The sequence below is a fragment of the Natator depressus genome, chromosome 20 (genome assembly GCF_965152275.1).
Source record: "Natator depressus isolate rNatDep1 chromosome 20, rNatDep2.hap1, whole genome shotgun sequence".
NCBI classification, from domain to species: Eukaryota; Metazoa; Chordata; order Testudines; family Cheloniidae; genus Natator; species Natator depressus.
Window position 1 is genome coordinate 11,730,268 of NC_134253.1, and position 23,989 is coordinate 11,754,256.

Sequence of the window (23,989 nt, forward strand, 5' to 3'; positions counted from 1 at the left end):
ATTAACATAATAGAAATGTGCAGCCCCTGACAACATACCAAAATTCATAGAGTGGCCTCCCTGCAAAAATTATTGCCCACCCCTGGTCTAGCCAGTCCAAGCAGTCAGTCTCTGGCGTGCACGATATGGAAGACGAGAGCTCTGATAAGGGATCTTTTTTGAGCTGATGCTGTTCAGTTATATGAGGTAGAGCTGACCTTTGCTTTGTATATTCTAGAAGAGGGTGAAGGGATAGAAATGTACAAGACTAGCTGTGTTTGCATGTCCTTCACATTCCTCTGTACAGCTGAACAGTGTTAATGCACACTGAGATTTCATGGGAATCCTCCAGAGAGTTCTCTAGGAAAAACTTTCCTGGAGGTACTTGCCAATCCTCTGCCGAAGATTCCTTGGCAGTGCTGCTTTGTTCCTTTCCCCATTCTAGGAAATTTTCCCTGCACAAGTGATTGCCGATTGGCACGGGTGTGTTGTTAATTGGTATTTAATAAAAACAAACTAACTGTCTGAAGATAAGCAATCTTTATTTGTCTCCTACATGTGGTTGTTGCTGCTGGTAGTAATACACAGTGTCAAATCTGATCATTTGCTGCCTGCAAATCCTGGTCAGGAATCACCACAATTTTCATGCAAGGCAGCAAGTTAACAAAGCATGGCAGAGTGCTGTATAGCAGTGGTTCCCAAACTTGTTCCGCCGCTTGTGTGGGGAAAGCCCCTGGCAGGCCAGGCCAGTTTGTTTACCTGCCGCATCCGCAGGTTCGGCCGATTGCAGCTCCCACTGGCTGCGGTTCGCTGCTCCAGGCCAATGGGAGCCGCTGGAAGCGGTGCGGGCCGAGGGACGTACTGGCTGCAGCTTCCAGCGGCTCCCGCTGGCCTGGAGCAGCAAACTGCGGACAGTGGAAGCCGCAATCGGCCGAACCTGCGGATGCAGCAGGTAAACAAACTGGCCCGGCCCGCTGGGGGCTTTCCCTGCACAAGTGGCGAAACAAGTTTGGGAACCACTGCTGTATAGAAAAAACACATTACTGGGGCTCATTGTCAAAATGGTGCCTCAAGGCCTCCCTGATTCGAATAGCCCCCCATTGTGCCTCTTTAATAGCCCTGGTATCTGGCTGGTCAAATTCAGCAGCCAGACGATCCGCCTCCATGCTCCACCTGGGGGAAACTTTTCACCCTGAGCCTCACAAGTATGATGGAGTGTGCAGCAGGCTGCTATGACCAGGGGAATATTTTCCTCTTTTAGGGCTAACCAACCATAAAAGCAACACCAGCGCGCTTTTAATCTGCCAAAGGCACATTCTACGGTCATTCTGCACCTGCTCAGCCTATTGTTGAAGCGCTCCTTGCTGCTGTCCAGATTTCTTGTGTAAGGCTTCCATGAGCCACTGGAGCAAGTGGTACGCTGGGTCTCCCAGGATCACTATGGGCATTTCAACATCCCCCCCCCGGAATCTTCTGGTCAGGTAAGAAAGTCCCTGCTAGGTGCTTTCTGTATAGGCCATGGTTTCTGAGGAGGCGTGCATCATGTATCTTCCTGGACCACCCTGAATTGATGTCAATTAAATGCCCCTGGTGATCCACAAGCGCCTGCAATACCAGAGAGAAGTACCCCTTTCTCTTGATGTACTATGTTGCAAGATGGTCTGAGGCCAAAATTGGAATATGCATGCCATCTATCGCCAGTTAGGGAATCCCATTGCTACAAAGCCATCCAATATTTCACACACATTGCCAAGAGTCACAGTCCTTCGTAGCAGGATGCAATTAATGGCCCTGCACATTTGCATTACCACAGCCCCCATGCTCGACTTCCTGACTCCAAACTGATTCACGACCGACTGGTAGCAGTCTGGAGTCGCCAGCTTCCAAACAGTGATCGCCACATGCTTCTCCACTGAGAGGGCAGCTCTCATGTTGGTGTCCCTGCTCCGCAATGCTGGGGAGAGCTCCACACACCGTTCCAGGATCGTGGCTTTCCACATCCTAAAGTTCCGCAGCCACTGCTCATCATCCCAGACCTGCATACTGATGTGATCCTACCACTCAGTGCTTGTTTCCCAAGCCCAAAAATGATGGTCCACTGTGTTCAGCTGCTCCATGAATGCTAAAAGTAATCTGGTGTTGTTTCTTTCCATGGCACACAGCAGGTCAAGCAACTCTGATTCCTGTTCAGATTGGGTGCTCATGATATACTACATGACCACAACAGTAGAGAGCAGTGTGGAATCTATCCTTTCAGACAGAGATGGCAGGCACACAGTAAAAACAGTGGCCGTTGAAAAATGCCACAAAATGCAGTCAGAAATCCATGGAATGCTGGGATGGAAAGAACTTCACCGTGGAACTTTGAGCCTGCAACCACGATGCACTGAGATCCACTCTGCCTTCCCACAACTCCTAGAGGCAGAAGGTGGCGAGTAGCACAGTGGGATAGCTACCCACAGTGCACTGCTCTCTGTCGATGCTAGAGCACTAATTGTGGACGCACTCTGCTGACAGAAGGAGAGTTGTGTGAACATGTACATGAAATTATACCAGTTTTTGACTGTCGGGTAAATTTATATCAACAAAACTCTGTAGTGCAGACAAAGCCTCAGTCTCCTCTCCATATAAGCCACTCTCCTTGATCAGTGTGTCTTTATTTTAACTCCAGTCCTGCTCTGTTATAGAGATGCATGGTAATGACTCCACAGTTAGGGCTGGGTTACAAATGGGAGTAAATTCCTGTTTTCAATAAAAGTAGGTGGACAACTGGAGTGAAGAGTCACAGAGAGTTAGTTTTTATGTCCTTAGAATTTTCTTTGTAATTTCTGTTTGCTTTATCTTCATAAATTTTTATTGTTGATAGAGACCTCTTAAAATTGCCAATCTACACAAAATCTGGTAGAGAGGTGGACCCTGAGGAGAACCGGTATAATGGGAAGCTGTTTTTTAAAAAAAAAATCTGGATTCTGGGATATTTTTAGTTATTAAAGTTACACAGGTTGAACCTCTCTAGTCCGGCACTCTCTGGTCTGGCAACATCCGTGGCCCGGCATGATTTTACTTAGCTGAATGTCCGCTTATCGTGGGTGGGGCCAAGTTTCCCGCAGTCCGGCAAAGTTTGTTTACAGCTGCCAGTCCTGGCTCTCAGTGTTCTGTGCTGTTATTTAGCTCCAATTTACCCCTAAATATGTCTTTTAAGACACCAGTAAGCAGTGGAAGTGTTGGTAATGCTGCTAAGCGTAAGCATGTGTCAATATCGATACAGCAAAAGGTAGAATTGTTGCAGAAATTGGAAAAGGGCACAGCGGTACGTTGTTCTGTTTATTCACCTCAGCAAAATAAAAATAAAATGAAACCTGCTCGCTATAATACTGTATTGACCTCCCGTGGTTCGGCAAATTCTCAGGTTCGGCACCGGTTAGGTCTCGAGGGTGCCGGACAAGAGAGGTTCAGCCTGTAATTGAATGCTGCTATGTGCTGTGCACACATGCCTGATTAGTTGATTGGGGCCAGTTGCACAGAGGCCTTATTGATGAGCCCAGGCACATACAACCTTCACCATGAGGAGCATATGTCTCATGTTTTATTCTATCCACAGTTGCTGATGGATAAGGTATTCTCCTATTGTACTCTACTACCACAGGTCTGCCCCCCGCCTTCTCCAGTTAAACACTTCAAAAAACCCAAGGAAATTAATCTACAAAACACTTCATTGTTCAGGCTTGTCACTCACATACACTATGCCTAACACAAACCCACACAAACACAGAACTGAAAAATTAAGCCATGTAGTAGTATTTACCCTCTCTTCCTCCACGTTGTTGTGTACAACTGCTTCACAATGGAGTTTTTTCTGTCTAGTTAGTCTTAAGATTTCCCTATACTGGAGATTTCCAGCCATTGATGTACCTGCACCAGTACAAATCCTACTGTAGGCAGGCAAAGCCATTCTTTGCATTGGTGCAGTTCGCCCCCTACTCAGAATTGGGATAAAATGTGCTGGTGCAGACAGTAGTTTACACTGTCTACAGTGATGGTTTACACCAGTGGCTGTCATGGTGGCTGGAAACAGCACATCTCCAGTGCAGGCAAGGCTTTAGCAAACTACATATTCTATGCCACTGGAAATGCTGAAGCATGGAGAGGACAGCCTGCCACTGGAAAGCCTCACAGAGAGAGAAGAGAACCTTTTTTCTCTTTAATATCAGAGCTCGTATAACAGGAATAATCTATATTCATTTGTATTATACAGGCGATAAAACACACCTTAGCTTCAGTTCCACATTTAGCCAATCACAGAAGCCATTTGTTGCCTCGTATATTACAAAGCAATAGAGATTTAAGGGATAATGGTCATAGTGGCAGAGTATACAAAGCAATAAACTGCTTTTGAGGTTGGTTAAATGCCAAGTGATGCTGTGGCTTCAATGCCATAAACATTATTTCTATTATATGACAAGATAAGAGGATACAATAAGCCACAAAGAAGAAAAATCATTTTTCTGCCCTCATGAAAGTTCTGGGCTTCTAGTTTCTTGGACTTTCCAGGGACATCACCCCAATGGCATGGGCTTAAAGGGGAATAAATTCTTAAATTAAGGGTGGGTTTAAGACCCAAACGATGGTTTGAGGAAATGGCTTGTATAAATGTGATGTGATGAGATTCTGTAAGTGGTGTGTCACTTAAAAATGAAACATTCTGTTTTTCGGGGTGGTAACAGACCAAAGTCCTCCTTCTTGTAGAATATATTCAACATTATCACACCTCCGCTAAAACAGCTCTCTAGTTTAGGCAACTGTTATGGATGAAGCATATTAATAATGATCTTCTTTCCGTTATAACCCTTCCTAAAAATCCAAAAACTGTGCAACCTTCACAGATATCATTATAAAGCAGGTGGAAGTAGAGGGAGGTACATTCCATTATCAAAACACACACACACCCTCCCCCCAACCATTCCAACACACACCATTTTGCGCCATCAATGATTCAATTCCACTTTTAATCCTGAATCTTGGAAGTGCTTTTTAATAGGTAGCTAAGTATTTTTACATATTTTTATAGAAGGTGAAAACAGGCACAGAAATTAAGTGACTTGTCTCAGGTCACAGTAAATCAGTGGCAGAATTGTGAGCAGAATCCATGCCTTCCTCTCAGACCTTTGCCCTAGATGTCTAAGATGCTTAAACCTGCTAAAATCTTCCCTTTTATTAATGAGTCAGTGCTGTATCATTATACATTTTTAGTCAATACCTTTCCACTGTAACGACAACATTAAAGTTTATTGCTAACATTTAGTTCCAAAGGGTGTAGTTAATCACAGAGAGTGTATTTTAAATGGGGTTAGAAGACTATTTTAATAATCATTAGCTAGTGCATGACACCTTCCCCAACAGGACCTTCTGGATCCGTTTCACATTACACACAACAAAAGCCTTACTCAAGGCACAGCTTTGCATCTACTATAATCAATACAGAGACTAACATGCTGCTTTATTTTCTTCATTTCCTTCAGAGAATGCTGCAGCCAAGGGACACATTCTTGTTTGTTCAAGAGCTCCTCTTTCTGGCAATGAGGGAGAGGGTAAGGGGGGGGTGGGGGGGGAATGTCATCTGTCCTCTTAAATAAAAAAAACAAAAACAAAAAACAAAACCAACCAGATAAACGACCTTCAGCAGAATCTTTTTTTTTTTTTAAAGTATATGCAGCACATTTAGCACTCAGCTGGGTCACATCAAACTCACTGTTGGGAAGTAATCATGTACAGAATCCAAAAATAACAGCCATTAAAGACCTAGCAACCAAAACATGTTTACATACCCACTGCAAGCTCACAAGTTTTGATGATATGGTGAGTATAGTAAGATCTTCTAATCTATTTTAGGTATCCACTCCCTTCACCTGCCCTTACCACAGCATTTTTCGAATTTCTATACAGAAGCAGTGGAGGGGAAGGGAAAAGGAGCAAGAAAGGAAGTAAAGTGAGAGGCTAGTCACAACCACATAGGAAAAGAAGAGCCAACTGACAACTTATATAAGGAAGTGATGGACTTCTCCCTTTAGCAAAAAAAAATTTTGTGACTGGCTTCATAACAGTTGTTCCAAGTCTGCTTTTCAGAGCTATTTGTGTTGTTCTGCTTTCTCCTGCTCATATGCTCTTTAATGCTGTGTTTCCAAATGGTGGGTCACTGAAGATCATAAATGAGTTCTGAATTGCAAATAAGAACACGAGACATAGCTTGTGGCTGTCCGCCCAGGGTCATATTTGTGCACATGCATGGATAACGAAAGTTTTAACCTGTTTGGTCAGTATAGGTTGGCACCTTTCACCACCATTATATTTATGTTTGGTCTTTAAAATAGTATATACATATATACATACTATTTTAAAGACCAAACAAACATATAAATATAATGGTGGTGAAAGGTGCCAGCCTATTTGCTATTCATGAATGGTGGGCAGAGCCCACCTGCACCTAAGGGCCCATCCTAGGTTGACCAGACGTCCCAATATTAGGGGCTGTGTCTTATATATGCAACTATACCACCACTCCGGGGGCAAGGGGGGAAATGTTCCAATTTTTCACACTTGCTATCTTGTCACCCTAACCCACCCCCTCAGTTGAGAAATGGGTCACAGGACGAAAGATCAACTGATTCCATGGGACAAAACAAAAACAAAAAAACAAACCACAGGAATGGGAGCATGATTCAAAGATTTAAAACAAGGGAAAAGAATGGGGCATGTGAACAGAAAACTCCAGGCAGCACCTACTGCTCTGCAAAGGAGTCAGAGGACGCTACCCAAAGGAATGACAACCAGCTATGCAAGATAGTCACATATAGGGGCCCCACAGTCACAGAGGCTCCCTGTCAAGCTTCCCCCTTCTGGTCTGACAGAGGGACAGTTTTGGACACTGTCCGGAGGGCGCTAATGAGGCAAACTCATGGCTTTTGGAGATCACAGACTGGGTGGGCATAAGAAAAGATGTGGGGGTAAAGTGTAGCTGGGGGCTCTGGAGGAGCCAGAAAGAAAGGCTGTAACCTGGCACACTGCAGGTAAGTGCACCAGGGTCTCTGACAGGTGCCTGATGTTTAGAAAGTATGAACTGCAGCAAGAAAAGCTTCATCTTCCAATGTCCCTCACCCCTGACCTGAAGGGACAGTTCTCCAGAGTGGAGAGACGAGCCCTCCCTCACATCCATGCATCCAATCGTTGGCCTCTGCTGCAACTGGCAATAAAGGGAGGATCACTGTCATACTGTGATGGTGACTTCTATAACCTTTCTATTGGGAGCTGGACTGAGACTTATTTCATATAGGATATTGAATGTAGTTATTAGCTTCAATATTTTGAGTTGCAAGTTCTTTGGGGGCAGGAATGGTCTCTATTTCCTTGGAAAAGGACTAGTCACTACAACACTGTAAGCAATATAATCATGTTATTAATAGAATCTTGGACCCATGTTTTCAAACTTAAAGTTGGGCATCGAAATAAAAAGAAGCCTGATTTTCAAAAGGTGCTTTCGCCCCCACAGCTCCCACTGATTATATCAGGAGTTGTAGGTGCTCAGGACCTTTGAAAGGTCAGGCCACTTACCTAGCTGCCTACACAAAGATTTAGGTGTCTATCTTTAGCCAACCACATTTGGAAACAGTGGTCCCGATTCTTAGGCAACTTGGGGACAAATTCACCCATGGAATAAGTGAGTGCAATTATAATGGAAGCCACAGATGAACTGACCCTCCATATTTGATTATATGTTTACCTGAAGGAAACCCTTTTGATACAAGGAATCTAGGTAGCTTGTCAAAGGTCAGGGTCTGGTGCCAGAAATGGCAGCACATGCCGTCAGAATTTGACCACTGAAAGCAGTCTGCCTAAAGGGATGGTCCCCCAATTTCTACTATAAAAATCAAGTTATTAAAAGCTACCAACCAAGCTTATATACAGCCAGGGAAGTGGAAGACTGCTGGCCCTGTATTTCCTTGTTTGCATTGATTAAAAGGTTGTCTACGGAGAAATTAACTTCAGCTGACATTATGGCCTCCCTAAATGCATTCAAAGTTGGATATTCACCTCCACATCCAGTCCCAGACTGTTGTCTACTGTTTCTCTGTGCTATTCAACAGCTGCATTTCACTGCAGAGGTGGTTGCATTTTTGCGGTGAATGCCATGCTTATGGCTTGAAAACCTTCAGCGTGAAGTGCACAACCGAAAAATGATTAAAGGATGGGAAAACATGCCTTACAGCAAAAGATTCATGAACTCGATCTATTTAGCTGAACACAAAGATGACTTGATCAGAGTCTATATGTATCCACATTGGGAACAGCAAGAATAATAAAGGGCTCTTTAATCTAGCTGAGAAATAGATCAACAAGATCCAATTGCCAGAAGTTGAAGTGGACAAGTTTAAACTAGACATAAGGTGCACATTTTTAATAATGAGGGTAATTTACCATTGGAACAGTTTACTAAAGGCTATGGTGGATTTTTTATTACTGGAAAATTTTCAATCAAGACTGGATTTTTTTTTTTTTTTAAAAGATATGCTCTACTTCAAACAGAATTAAATTCAGGGAAGTCCTATGACTTGTGTTATACACATGGTCAGACTACATGACCACAGTGGTCCCTTCTAGCCTTATAGTGTATGCATCATTCTGTTGGGCACAGGCTGTCTACTGCTGTGTTTGTACAGCAGCCAGCACAATGGGGCTGCATTCTTGATTGGCCCTTACGCACTGCCATAATAAAAATAATAATAATTGGTGTAAAGTTAACATTTCAACATTAAAAATCAAGAATTGACAGAATTACACACAAGAAGGAGGAGGAGGAGGAGGAGGAGGATTCTCCTTGAGCAATGAAAGAGAAAAGCAGCCATCCTTATATCTCATTTGGGTAGGTTTTTTTTAAATTATTTAAATAAGTTTTGGGTTGCCTCAGTTGCTTATGAATCTGATTTTAGAGTTAAATAACTGAAGTCTTCATGTCAGTGCTCAGATATAGCAAGTACAGTTTATGACGACTTGCACAATTTCAGGAACAAAGGAGAGAGAAAACAGGCTACAAAGTCCACATAAGGGCAGAATAAAAAATGAATCAGATTAGACTGATACTAGAAATGTTCTTAAGGAAAAAAAGACTAAAACACAGCAACTGCATTTGTTTTAGAAAAGGCAAAGTACTTTGTGTAGTGGAAAAATCTAATCCACTAACCAAGTAGCTGTATCAAAATATTATCATGTCTTAAAGCACATGCCTCAAGGGTACAGAATTATCCCTTTCAATGTTCATCATGAAAGGCCCGAAGAGGCATTAAAATTTTTTTTTTTTTTTTTTTTTAAAACCCTAAATGATGCTGTGGGGGTTCATCCAGGGAATTAGTTATGGCTCCCAAGTGTGTCAATCATAATAGTTTGGCAACCCATTTCCCTGACTGTGACCATTATGTAACAAAGTGGATATGAATCACTGAACATCTGGTTAAAAGCCACAAACCATTTAGGGGCATGCCTGTTCACCCCTTCTGAAATTTTTGAACCATAACACATAGGCTTTTAATTCATCAGCCAACAGTAACTACGGTAAGGAATTTATGTAGGATTTTACCAAGTCCCCACTCGAACGGCTCAATAGTTCATATGTTTTGTTTTTTAAAGGAAAAGTGAGAGTTGCCCAGATGGTATGGGCAACGGGTGCTATAAAGGATCAGGAGGCACTAGTGTTTTAATGAAGGGAAAGCGACACTGTCTGTTCTTAGAGGTTTGTTTTGCATTAAGTCAGACTTCAAGGAAGCACTAATGGGGGGGGGGGGGGGGCGACCAACTTGTCATGGACATTTTGTGCCTGGGCTGGTAAAGTCTACTCACCTGCCCTTTATCACATGAAAAGAGGTATTTTACTCATTCATAAAAAACAAACAAAACAAAAACACTCAACCCAGGTGAGTGAGCAAAAGGAGTTTTGCAAGGCTGCAACTAACACTGGCAGGTAACCTATGGAGGAAAAAAAAATTATTATTTTTTTTTAAAGCTCAAAATAGAATCTAGCAGTTTGGGGTTCACACAGCAGCAAACCATCAACTGTCACATTCTCAGCTGCCTTACGGAATACGCTATCACAGCTAACTCATCCTGACAGAGAAGGAATATCTGTCCTTTGGCTAAATAGCCTTGAATGAACGTGTGTAACGCTATCAGAAAACATTAACTGGAGATCAGCGTGTTGTTTCTGGGCTGTGTGGGTCTTATGAAAGACACCAGCAGAATAACAATATGGCACAAAGCAAGGCAGATTTCATTACTTTGTAGTGCCTGCACTTGCTCATAACTTGGATTTACACACTGCAAATCCTCCGATCTGATTACCTTCAGTGATCATGTAAAATGCTGGCTCTAAACTCTTTCCCTCAGTGATAAAAACAGACACTTTGATTCACAACAACACATTCACAATAAAGTATACTGTAAAAGTACCTGTCCACAGCCGGGGGCATTGCACACAAACGGCCTGTCGTCTCCCATATTTCATATAGCTGGGCAAAGCTGAGGAGAAAGGAAAGAGGGATGGAAACTGTTAAATAAGCTAAAAAAATTCAAAATATCAGGAGCAGAAGCTCTTTAAAGGAATATAATTAAGTAAGACTGCTGATATGGGGAAGAAGGGGCTTTCTGTGCTCCCTAGAGTACATGTACAGAAGAAGGAATTAATCCAGTCTGAGTTAAAGTCTTAATTAATGTGACCCAGTAATTTTTGCATTTGCAAAGAGGAAATTTTGTCTAATAGTTAAAGGAGCAGCCATGACAGCCTAGTCTACTGGTCAGAATAAGGGACATGTAGTCAGCACTCCGGGGTTCCATTCCTGGTTCTTTCATGGCCTGGCCTCAGCAAGAGACACCCTGAAATGGAGAGAGCAGGAAATGTCTACACTGCAGCTGGGAGCATGCTTCCCAGCATGGGTAGGCAGACATGGTAGCTCTGCTCAAATAAGTACACTGAAAAGTAGCAGAGTAGCCAGGGGCAGCACAGGCTGCCACTCGGGCTAGCCACCTGAGTACAAACCTACCTGGACCCCCTGGCTATCTCAAGCTGCCTCCCGCTGCTAGTGCATGTTTGTCTACCCGCACTGGGAAGAAACTTTCCCAACTGCAGTGTAAACATACCCTCAGTATTCACCCCAAACCCCCACCTGGAAATGGAGACAGTACCGACATGTCTCACAGTAGGACAGTAAAAAATAATAAACATCTGCAAAACACTCCTGTATCCTCAGATGGAAGGTACTAGAGAAAGCAAAGTATTAATCCAATTCTTTATTTTCTTCGTTGATTTTTAATACAGTATACAAAGCACGCACACCACACACACACACACACACACACACACACACACACAGAAACATTCTACAGAAAAATGTGTAACCCAGAAGCAGTCAGATAAATCGAGTCTGTTCTACATACAAGTTATATTTTCAATGGGAGAGAACTAAAATTTGTCATTTAATTAATTAAGGGATTATAGGAGTGGTGCCTCCATTTTACAAGGCAATAATCTGGCTCCCTAGTGGGTAAACTACATGGCTGATGGCAAGGGTAGTTTATCACAGATTATAGCCAAGGATAACAAAGCACTCTGTCCTATTACGCTACAAGTGAAGCTATTCTTATTAATAAAAAATAAGAGTAAATAAAGTAACCCCCACCACCTCAAATTCTAGAAATAATGGTTCCATCCACCCACTGATATTTTTATAGCTAGATTTTAAAAAGCTATAATAAAGAAAATGTTATCTCTTCAGGGGGTTTACTGTGTGAACGTGTCCTGACTGTTCATGTTGCTTCTAGCCTCTCTCTCTCAGTTACGCTCTTGGCTGTAGAAAGCCGACATGCATCACTGGAGCCAAGAACAGAAATGGAACCAGGATGCAGCCAAAATTAGTTCATAAAAAAAAAAACCACACACTTTTTTGTTTAGATTTTAAAATTTCTAACCATGTAAAAACACCTCAGTAGCACTGAGAGGGTGGAGAGAGTTATTTTTCGGAACTATATGGAAAGTACTCTAGTGGTGCAACAAAACAAGACTGGGGGGGGAGGTATGTGGTGGGCTGGAGGAGAAGTTTGCATTTTAATTGGAGCTAAAGATGGCTTAGGGGTGTAAAGTAATAGCATATCTGAAGGGACTGATGAGATGTGGTGCTTTTCTCTCCCTAGAGTGCTTGATCAAATCTGGCCCAAGTTGGTCCTGGCTAAAAACTGTTCCCATCAATAGCTGTTTAGCAGCCCGTGTGAAATGAGTGGATTGCAATTCTGATCTTTCTAAAGGGTATCACAATTTGGACTATGTTTAGATTTATTAAACAAATGAACTCTAGGCCCTATATAAACATGAAAAAACAATGGGTAAATAGCCTCCAAACAAAAATATAATGGACTGGCAACAAGGGTGCTTCATAATTTGCACATAAATAAGGCTAACCACAAATATTAGCCCCCACACACCTCCCAGAAAACTCAGAGAAAGTTAAATGGGCCTTGCAGAGTGCACTGAAGGTTAACAAGCTCCAAAGATCCTAGAAGAAGCAAACTGGCTTGGGATTTTGTTTGTGGTTGGGGAAGGAGAACAGTTCCAATGCAATGGTCCCTCACAGAAAATGCCCTGCTAGCAGTCCCTCCCTCAGAAACCACAGGACTATCAGCTCAATAGCATCTACTGATCAGAAAACCCCCACAAGAGACGCAGCTGGAACGCAAACCGCTTAGGACTTTATAAATCAACAGTAACATCTTAAATTGTACCTGTAAATTAATATAGATCCTGGAGCCCCATCACAGCACAAAGCAGGAGTTTTCTCATGGATCTGAAGATTATGGCCTAGAGAGCTCCTGACAGTGATCGAATCTCGACATGGCAAAGGCATGGTAGATAACAGCAAGAGGAGTATCTAAAATATGTCAAAAGCCTCAACAAGAGCAGATGGGGGGGGGGGGGGGGGGGAAGATGACAAACCAGTCTCGGCCACATCTGTCTAAGTTTCCAACTCAGACCCCAAATTGTTAACTTGAGAAACCAAAAGGCGAGTGAACTCCCTCAAATCAAGGGGGCTGATCTCCGCCACTTCTTAGAGTTGCTAACCAAAGTGTATAAACATCACCACAATCTTCTCCAGACTGATCTTCAACCATCTAGCCCTCATTCTAGGCCTAATCTCATTCAGGCATTGGGTAAAATCACTCATATGCATCAGATGACCCCACAAAATAGAGATATAGATATGGGTATTATCAACAGCATATTGAAAGCAGGGTAAGTCCATGCTTCTTTAAGAATTAATGTGTATACGAAGTCTTCAAACAGGAGGAATGTCAAGGTCAGATGCTGCAGTAACATGCATGTCTGCCCCATGCTCATTCACTCAAAACAATTCTCTGAAATCTAGAAAGAAAGGAGCAAAGTGACCAGACAAACTCCATCAGCCCCAGCTAAGGACCAGAACCATCACCCCAGAACCTTGCAGTCAGCTGTATCAAAGGAAGTAGATGGATCTAAAAGAGCCAACATGGTCAATTTATCTTTGATTTCTTCCTTTAGAGGGGTAATGCAACGGATGCTGTTTCTGTACCATAACCAGATTGGAAATCTAACTGGAGTGAAGGAAAAGTTAAGACTCCCTCCAAATCTTGCTAGAATTGCTTTGTTACCACCTTTCCCAGAAGAGGGTAAAGTTTGAAACAGGATGGTAATTTGGCAGGACTATCAGTATCAAAAGATGGTGTACTAAGACAAGACCTAACAATTGCCTATTCAAAGGAAGCGGATACCCTGTTCTCCCAAAAGGATGTAATAGTATCCACCAAGCATAGTCCCAGTATATCCAGCTGGTTTTTACAAACAGAAAGGACATAGGTCCAACATGCAGTCCAAAGACCCTTCAGTACCTCCAGACATTAGGTCAGTAACCATTTTAGTGTTGTCTATAGGACTCAACCCAAAACTGCATGTCAGGTATTCCAGATTTCTAATCCCTGGTTAGACAGTGACTTGTGTGGTCTTTGACAAGTTGATTCCCATCTTCATGCCTCAATTTCTCCATTTGTAAAAGGAGATACACTCTGTGAAGCAAGGGTGGTTAACAATTAATGTTTAAAACAGCACTTTGAAGATGTAAACTGCTATGACTGCCAAATCTTCAAGCTGTCAATCTCAGTACCAAGGATTGTATGCCTATGGAGACTATGCTCCCCTCACATAGAGAGCTAGGGGTTAGGTACACTGGTGAGGCAGTGTACGAGGGGAGATTGCATTGTCAAGACAGCCATGGGGAATGAAGTCCTCTGTCAGTCCAGTGGTGAATTTCATCAGCAATTTTAAACAGCAGGTTTTGGAGCTATTAAACCATTGAAGAAAGAACAATCATGTTGTGATAACAGGCGAATGGCAGACAAGGAATGGATGAAAGATGGCATTAGTTATCCTTTCAAGTTTTGCAAAAATCCACCTTAAAAAATGGTGAAGCTACTGAATGGTGAAAGGTTATGAAGTCAAAACTTTAACACAGTTTGGGGTTTTAAATGGAGCGGCATGGTGTACTTAGCTAGGAGGAGAAGTGATTTTATTTTTTCTAATAAATTCTATTAAATTTGCAGGATAATAGGAAAGGCTGCTCTAATTTACAAGGCAAAAATCCTTACTTTTAATTAATGTAATGCCAAACATCTGTCACTTAAACAGCTTGTTTCCTCCACCAATACTTAAGATTTTGGTTCTCTCTTCATTTGGTATTTATGCTTCCAGTTCACATAAAAGCTGTTTAAGACATTTTAAAAAATGGATCAGCAGACACTCTTGGGGCTTTGATAAAACTAATCAAAACTGAGGGGGGGAAAACAAACAAACAAAAAAAAAACCAACAATATTTCAGGTTTCCCTCCCCAGACACTTCTGACAGTGTAACAAGCAGCTCTGTTTAAAAATTTGAGACTTGTGCGCTGTGAGAATTGCAGTTAACTGATCTTGCAAGATATTAGGAGGATTCATTTTGTCCCTCAAAAACTATTAACTGCTCACTCACTAAGAACAATAACCGGCATGTAAATACATGTACAGAGATTTATATCACACTTAGTCAGGATAAATTGCTTCAATAAACTCTATTCTTAAGAAAAAAGGCAGAACAATCAAATGATTGGATACTGGGAGAACAGCATTTTTATTTCTTTTCCCACAGCCCCAGGATCATATTTTGCTGTTTTGATTATTTTTAGCATGTTTGAAAATGCAACGTAAAGCAAAGAATTAGATTATTGAATCATTCTTTAAAATTCTGTCAGTGCACTTCTGAAGAGCATCTGCTACCTCATGGAAAGTTGGAGGGGGGGGACCTAACATTCTACTGAGAAAAAGCTTCTGCTTCCAGAGCCTGTATATTTTCCTATTCCCACCCTCAGACCCTTAAGTAGTATATGAAAACAATGGCTTTGTTTCTGAGTTTTTCCTGTTCCTTAAAGGTGCTTATTCCCCCACTTACAGTCAACAACTTAAATATTATCATTTCCAGAGCAAGACCATTACAGTGTCACAAAAGGATTTATGAATCTTCACAAGATGAGTGTAGACAACAGTATAACACCTCACCCTTCTCTAGCATGGTTCATCCAAAAAATTCGAAGTTTGCAAAAATCAGTGCTGAATTGTGGGCATTTTCTGTGAAATATATGGCTCTCCATTCTTAAGGACCGTTTGTTATTTTTGATACAGAGATGAGTGAGAAAAATAATTTAAAATGGTTTCTGAACATGCCAGAAGGCCATGTCATCCATTAAATATCAGGCTTACACAGAAGATGTGTGTTCCTGATAATATCGACGATGAGCCACACACTTTCCAAACAGAAATAAGGCACAACCCTGACTCCAAGGAGCTTACAATTGGGACCTAATTCCAAGCTCTGCCACTGACTTGCTCTGTGACCTTGGGCAAGTCACTTCCCCACCATGTTTCTCAGTTTCTCCAGCTGTAAAGTGGAATTGATGCTTACCCACCTTTGTAAGCACTTTGAGAAATAAGTAGTATTACCACTACGTTAACTACTTTTTTACACTATATAATAAAGTTATAAATTTGGCTACACAAGGAAATTTAACAAAGCAAAACCTTCAATAAATCAAAATAATGATTGAGAGACTCCTTGCACATTAACACAATAGAGCAAAGATGATAAACACACAACTGCATCACAAAGTGCACTCCGCTCATGTATTTGATATGTGTAATATAAAAATACTTTATTGCTTGCCATATTGAAATATATTTTGTGACTAATGAAGGGTTATTAAATGAAGACCTCCCAAACATTCATATTATATTTTCAGGAATTTCAAGGTAGACCATTGAGATTTTTGGAAGAATTATTAGATTTGTGGATTAGTAGAGTGAGAATTAGAAAGACTCAACTATATTTAGATTTTCCAAAAATTCAGAGTCAGGAGTGTAAATGTTTTGGTACAGGTGCACCTATTTTGTCTGTCTGCCATACTGTGATTACTTAATACTCTATAATTCAGTCACGAGGCCCAACCAAAATGTGCTTGCAGAACTCATCTTGCCAAAAGTTTTTTAAAAATGTTAGGAACTAGAAAAAAAGTCAACCAAATCGAAGTATCAGATCGTGAATCACAATAGGACATACCTATACTACCACACAGACTTGCTTTGGAACTGGATCACTTCTGAAGCATTTGACATCCCACCCCTGAAAATCTACAGTAGGACAGACAGACACAGCAAATGCAGCACAAGAACCTGCGAGATAGCCTTGGAGGGAGGAAATTCCCTCACATAAGTGACATTAACAGTCCTAAAGGCTTTGATATAGCTTGACAGGAGCTAAACAAACTCTCATGCTTAGCACTTTTGTAGTACTGTAAGTTATATCTTCAAAGCACTTTAAAGAAATGTGTTAATCCTAGCAACACCCACGTGAGGAATGTGTTCTCCCATTTTAAGGAACATGTCTAAACTAGGATGCAAAGGTATATTTGTAAAAAAATGTTAGCTAAAACATTTTAACTAATGTGTTTGAAAACTAGTGTAGACAGGGCAAGCTGCAAGTTAACATGTTACCTGGCTGCGAAGAATCCTAGTGTAGACAAGCCTTTATTGGGGGAGGGGGAAAGGCGGAGAGGTTAAGAGTTTTGCCCAAGGAATTAGAATTCTACTCCGGGTCCCGTGCTCAGGTCCCCACTTTATCTCCCAATACTCATGAACAAGGGAAGAGGTAGGTCTTTTTAAAACACAGCTGCAGCTAGCCTTGGTTGGCTCTAGACAACTCTTCTCATTGTTCACCTCGTCTATATTTCAGGGCTGGTCTACACTAATACTGTAAGTCGATCTAAGTTACGCTAGTTCAGTTACATAAATTACGTAAATGAAGTAGACATAACTTAGGTCGACTTACAGTGGTCGCTACATCACGCTACGTTGATGAGAGACACTCTTCCATCAACATAGCTTCTGCCTCTTTAGGAGGTGAAGTACAGAAGTCAACAGCAGAGCACTCTCCCATCGACTCAGTGTGTCCTCACCAGAACCACTAAATCAAAACTGCAGCAGTGCTCATTTAGCCAGTAATGTAGACATGGCCACTGATTGCTACATCAATACAATTTTTAGGTGGGGGTTGAGTAAAGTTATATAGTTCTGAGAACATAGACTACACAGGTTTTTCAGATGTCTGCTTTGCTTCCTATGTTGCTTCAGAGGTTGTTGTGTTAATTGTTTTTGCCCCAAAGAAAAGAAATGTCTGTATGCCTCACAATGAAGGCAGACAGAAATGGGAAAGTGAGGAAATGGTAGGTCCTGTGAAGAGGGAATGGGGTTGAGTCACGATGCAAGGGAGTCAGAGGAATAAGGATTGGGTGCTCCCTATTCAAGGCCACAGCCTGTCTCCCCACACAGGACCCCCTGCACATAACTTGCCCCCGTCCCATGTACATCCCTGGCCTCCCACAATGTGATCAGTGAATTCCCCTGCCACCCTGCACATCCCTCTCACTTCCAAGTAGTTGAAAGCTGTTTCAGATAAAACCCCAGGTGCCGAGTTCCTTTAGTAGTTGTTTCGGTGGTTTTACAACCATGATTTTATCTAAAAAAATAATTCTTTACCGTGTTGCTGTGAAACACTCACACAAAAATTTAGGAAACAGTGAAGCTAACTATATACAAACCGTCATATGTGAAGTTAAAGAAAAAAGTACTTTTGTCCTTGTCTACATTGGCCAAAAAAGGTGTGTGTTTTTCAATTAAGTTAGCTTTAATGGATTAAACACTCCTCCAATACCTGTGCAGACAGAATTTAACACCTTTAAAACTGAATAAGTCAATTTACGTTGTTGCTAGACTCTCCTTAAGCTAGAACACAATTAACCGAAACAATCTTGTCGAACATTGTTTACACCAGTGGTTCATGTACCCCTGGGGGTACACAGGTCTTCCGGGGGTACATCAACTCATCTAGATATTTGCCTAGTTTTACAACAGGCTACGTAAAAAGCACTAGCGAAGTCAGTACAAACTTAAATTTCATACAATTACTTGTTTATACTGCTCTATATACATTATACACTGAAAAAAGTAAGTACAATATTTCCAGTTGATTTATTTTATAATTATATGGTAAAAATGATACAGTAAGCAGTTTTTCAGTAATAGTGTGCTGTGACACTTTGATTTTGTAAGCAAGCAATTTAAGTGAGGTATGCATGACAAAAGTCAGGCTTCTGAAAGGGGTATAGTAGTCTGGAAAGGTTGAGAGCCACTGGTCTACACAGCTGTTTGGAATGGGGGGAGGGTTAATTTCAGCTAATTTAATTGAAAAATAAGCATTTTTGCCCCTGTAGACAGGGCTTTATATGTCTCTCAGAACAAATGAAAGAGAAAAGGTGGCAGGGTGTGATATAAAATGACATCTCCCCTTACTACACAAGTTTAGGCCAGGTCTACCTTCAATTATGTCAGCAAAACTTATGTTGCTCGGGGTGTGGGAAAAAAAACAAAACACCCCTGAGTGACATAAGTTTTGCCGGCATAAGCGCTCATGTGCAAAGCACTATATCGGCAGGAGAGTATATCTGGCAGACATAGCTATCGCCGCTCGTTTAGGTGGTTTCATTATGTTGACAGGAGAGCTCTCTCCTGTTGGCATAGAGCAGCTACGTAAGCGACCTTACAGCGGTAGAGATGTGATGCTGTAAGCTCGTCAGTGTAGACATGGCTGTAGTTATACGGCAAACTGAAGTGCTTATCACGCTACTTACTTGTGATGAGAATCATATTTGGGAGACTGATGTGAGGAGTCATTTTTGCTTATTTCAATAATCAAAAGTTCAAACAATTATTTTTAAATAAGGTTAATGCTGCAATGAATAGGCCTCAACTGGAGTAGTGTGTCCAGTTTTAAGTGCCACATTTCAGGAAAGATGTTGACATATTGGAGGAAGTCCAGAGAAGAGCAACAAAAAGATTAAAGATCTAGAAAACAGGACCTATGAGGGAAGATGGGAAAAAAATGGGTTTGTTTAGCCTGGAAAAGAGCGGACACAACAGTTTTCAAGTACATTAAAAGGCTGTTACAAGGAGTAGGGAGAAAAATTATTCTCCTTAAGCTCAGAGGATAGGACAAGAAGCAATGGGCTTAAATTGCAGTAAGGACAGTTCAGGCTGGATTAGGAAAAACTTCCTGTCAGAGTGGTTAAGCACGGGAATAAAATTGCCTAGGGAGGTTGTGAAATCTCCATCATTGGAGATTTCTAAGAGCAGGTTAGACAAACACCTGTCAGGGATGGTCTAGAGATAATACTTAGTCCTGCCATGAGTGCAGGAGACGGGACTAGATGACCTCGAGTTCCATTCCAGTCCTACAACTGTATGATTCTAGGTCTACAGAAAGTGCTGCTAATCAGTCATGAATTTGGACATTAGCACAACCAAGTGCTAAATTTCCCACTTTATTTCAGACCACAGACTGAAGCAGTCTCAAAATGTGTTCGCTAACTCATTAAAACACAAAAACAAAACATTTTATCCTACTCTAGACAGTCCCTTAGGGGAAAAATTTAAACAGGGCTTCACAGGAAATTAGATGTATAGAACTTATTGACAACAGGAATGAAAGGCCAGTCTGCCACAAGGAAAATTCACCCCCTAAAAACATGCTGGCATCTCATGGAAACCATTTAAGAAGCTGTTCTATGTGGGAACAGTTTCTCATATATCATGGTTTCTGTATTTTTTTTATTTTTCTTGTAAGTGTGAAATAACTGAGCCTCTCCGAATATGGGATCTATAAAGTGCTTTCAATATATATCCAGGTTTTACAGATGGGAAAACCAAGGCAGGGAGTTTAAGTCATTTGCCCACAGTCACAGAGCGAGTGAGTGGTTTTTGTTGGCAACATCATAGTTACTGAGAGGGGGACTATGATCTAATTCTTGGTGGATAGTTGTACAGAAGACAACTTTCTTTTCACATGTACAAATGCCACATACCCCTGTCATAAATAGAAAGGGAAGGGTAAACCCCTTTAAAATCCCTCCTGGCCAGAGGAAATCTCCTCTCACCTGTAAAGGGTTAAGAAGCTAAAGGTAACCTCGCTGGCACCTGACCAAAATGACCAATGAGGAGACAAGATACTTTCAAAAGCTGGTAGGAGGGAGAGAAACAAAGGGTTTGTGTGTCTGTCTACATTTTGTCTTTGCCGGAGATAGACCAGGAATGAAGCCTTAGAACTTTTAGTAAGTAATCTAGCTAGGTATGTGTTAGATTATGATTTCCTTAAATGGCTGAGAAAAGAATTGTGCTGAATAGAATAACTATTTCTGTCTGTGTATCTTTTTTGTAACTTAAGGTTTTTGCCTAGAGGGGTTCTCTATGTTTTGAATCTAATTACCCTGTAAGGTATTTACCATCCTGATTTTACAGGGGGGATTTCTTATTTCTAATTACTTCTATTTTTATTAAAAGTCTTCTTGTAAGAAAACTGAATGCTTTTTCATTGTTCTCAGATCCAGGGGTTTGGGTCTGTGGTCACCTATGCAAATTGGTGAGGCTTTTTATCCAACATTTCCCAGGAAAGGGAGGGTGCAAGTGTTGGGAGGATTGTTCATTGTTCTTAAGATCCAAGGGTCTGGGTCTGTAGTCACCTAGGCAAATTGGTGAGGCTTTTTACCAAACCTTGTCCAGGAAGTAGGGTGCAAGGTTTTTGGGAAGTATTTTTGGGGGGAAAGACGTGTCCAAACAGCTCTTCCCCAGTAACCAGTATTTGTCTGGTGGTGGTAGCGGCCAATCCAAGGACAAAAGGGTGGAATATTTTGTACCTTGGGGAAGTTTTGACCTAAGCTGGTAAAGATAAGCTTAGGAGGTTTTTCATGCAGGTCCCCACATCTGTACCCTAGAGTTCAGAGTGGGGGAGGAACCTTGACAACCCCCAACCCTGAAGCACTCCTCTGACTCCCCAAACCTTTCAGAACTAACCAATCTATAGGATTCTCAGCCCAAGGCTTGTGCATCTGACCCATGCCCTTCCTGGCTTGTGAAGGAGAATCATGAGCAACCAGAGCCACTCATGATCAAAATACCCAATGCGCCATTCAAGGAAGGAATCTTCCCTTTCTCCTTTAAGCACACAATAGCATGACCAACAACGAAGAAACCAATCCTGGATACACTGATTCTGGCCAACGACCGCCCAGTATCAAATTCCATTCCTGAGCAAGCTCAGAGAAGCTACCCAAAGGCCAACTTCAAGCTCATTTAATTGAAGTTAAAATCCTAGACCAGAAAATCTGGATTCAGTCCAGGACCTGGAACTGGTGGCCTAACAGATGGTCTCCTGTTAACAGACAGAGGGCAGACGTTCATTCTCATCCTCCTGGACCTCTCTGCAGCTCTCAACACTGTCAACCATGAGATAGGCAAGACAGCACTGAGAGGTGTGGCAAGGGTCCAGGATAATACGCTAAAATGGTTTGAGTTCTTCCTGGAGGGAAGCACCCAACAAGTGATGATGGGAAACAGCAGTTCCACTACTAGACCCCTCACTTGTGGAGTCCCATAAGAATTAATTCTTTCTCTGGTCTTATTCAACATCTACATGCAGCCACTAGATGAACTGGTCAGAGGACATGGACTACCTGTCATACCAAGAATAGGCAGATGACAGAACTCTACCTGTCATCACATATGACCACTCCATTACCGAGACCAGATAGCCCAGAGTTTGAACAAGATCAGCTCATGGATGAAGAACAGCTGGTTGAAACTGAACCTGAAGAAGACAGAGGTAATGCTGGTGGGCAGATGAAAACTTTTTGAAGAGTTTGCAGACACAATATTGTCTCCTTTCTGCTCTCTCTCGTTGTCTAGAAGACTCCATCTGGCTTCATTTAGTCACACCTTCATCACCTCTTGGCTGGACTACAGCTATACAATAGATCTGGGCATGAAGTCTTCAGTGCTACAGAACTCCAATGGTACAGAACGCTGAAGCACTCTCAGCAACACTGGATACTGCAAACACATCAACCCTGTCCTCTGCTGACTTCCCAGTGAGTATCAAATCAAGTTCTCAGAGTGTCACCTCAAATCAACAAAATAAGGTAATGTCTACGCTGTGTCCTTATTTTCAGTGGTCTGGGGTCAGGGTAGCGAAACGATAGCTGACAGCTCCATGTAGCTTTTTCATTTAAATTGAATTTAGTAATTTGTTAACTACCACCATGGGTTCAGCTCTTCTTGCTACAGTTTCAAGCTCAGAGAGAACATTACCTCTGGTGGTTTTTTCAAATTTGGAGACTCTAGGAACACACAAAGTCCAAGTATGTGTGGGGTCACTATCCATGTACAAGGTCTTATCTGTACTACAAATTTTATTAAAAGCAATAAGTAAAGTTACAATTACCCATGCATACATAAATCATAAAAATGCATGCAATGACTAAGGCCTTGTCTATAATGTACAGTGCTATAGCTGTACAGATACAGTGGCACCGCTGCAGTGCGTCTGGTGAAGACGCTGTATGCTGACGGGAGAGAACTCTCCCGTCGGCATAAAAAACCCACCTCTGCAAGTGGCAGAAGCTATGTCGGCAGGAGAAGCTCTCCTGACGACACAGGAGCTGTGCACAAGAGTGCTTATGTCGGTGTCACTTATGACACTCAGGGGGGGTGGTTTATTCACATCCAAGTGACATAAATTATGCTGACATAGGCTATGTCTACACTACAGCCTAAGTCTGTTGACACAATGATAAACGGATGATAAAATGAACTAATTGGTTATATCTGTAATGAAGACTAGTCAACAACTTTGTTCTCTGGCACAATGGAACTTTCAACGTTAAAGATAAAGCCTGAATTTGCAGGAGACAGAGCTTTCTTGGGAGCCAGCTCTAGACTGTGGAATGAATTCTCACAGGAACTAAAGACCATCACAAACCTCACCGCCTTCCACTCTAAATACCAGGCAGACCTTTGACCTTGCCTTCTCTAAGGAGGATGGGTGGGTGTTTAAAACTTTCCAGAACAGAACACTCAACTGCACATACTTCTCCCGCCTGGGGAAAGGATAAGACAACAAACATTTTAGTCACATTACTTAATCTACTACTGGAAGGCCCTCAGATACTATGGTGATGAGCACAATACAAGAACCTACAGCTCCTGCCACTTAGAAAAGCTTCCTTGTATCTCTCCATCTCATCAAATCTTCGCTAAGAACATCCTTCTTCCTCTCATGCCTCAGTATCAGGATGGAAATGCTCTGGTCATGATTTAATGCTGTAGAATGTTGGGCAATACTGTTTGCATGAAAAATGCTCTAAAAATATCGCTATATTGTTGCACTGTACACTGCCAGTGACTACTGTTATTACAAGAATGCCTGGGGCCCATTAGTCTTAACAGCCTAGATCTCAATAAGTGCTTTTCTACACACAAAAA

General features: G+C 41.8%; 1 protein-coding gene across 2 annotated transcripts in view; it reads right to left on the reverse strand.

Annotated features, from left to right (window-relative positions):
* Nucleotides 1–23,989, reverse strand: part of ATF7 (activating transcription factor 7) — a 106,545-nt gene that overhangs the window by 65,095 nt on the left and 17,461 nt on the right. For both annotated transcript variants that reach the window (XM_074935756.1, XM_074935757.1), the window contains exon 2: nucleotides 10,471–10,539. In XM_074935756.1, the coding sequence (XP_074791857.1) occupies nucleotides 10,471–10,518 (48 nt within the window). In that variant the 5' untranslated portion in view covers nucleotides 10,519–10,539. The remainder of the gene's footprint in view (nucleotides 1–10,470; nucleotides 10,540–23,989) is intronic.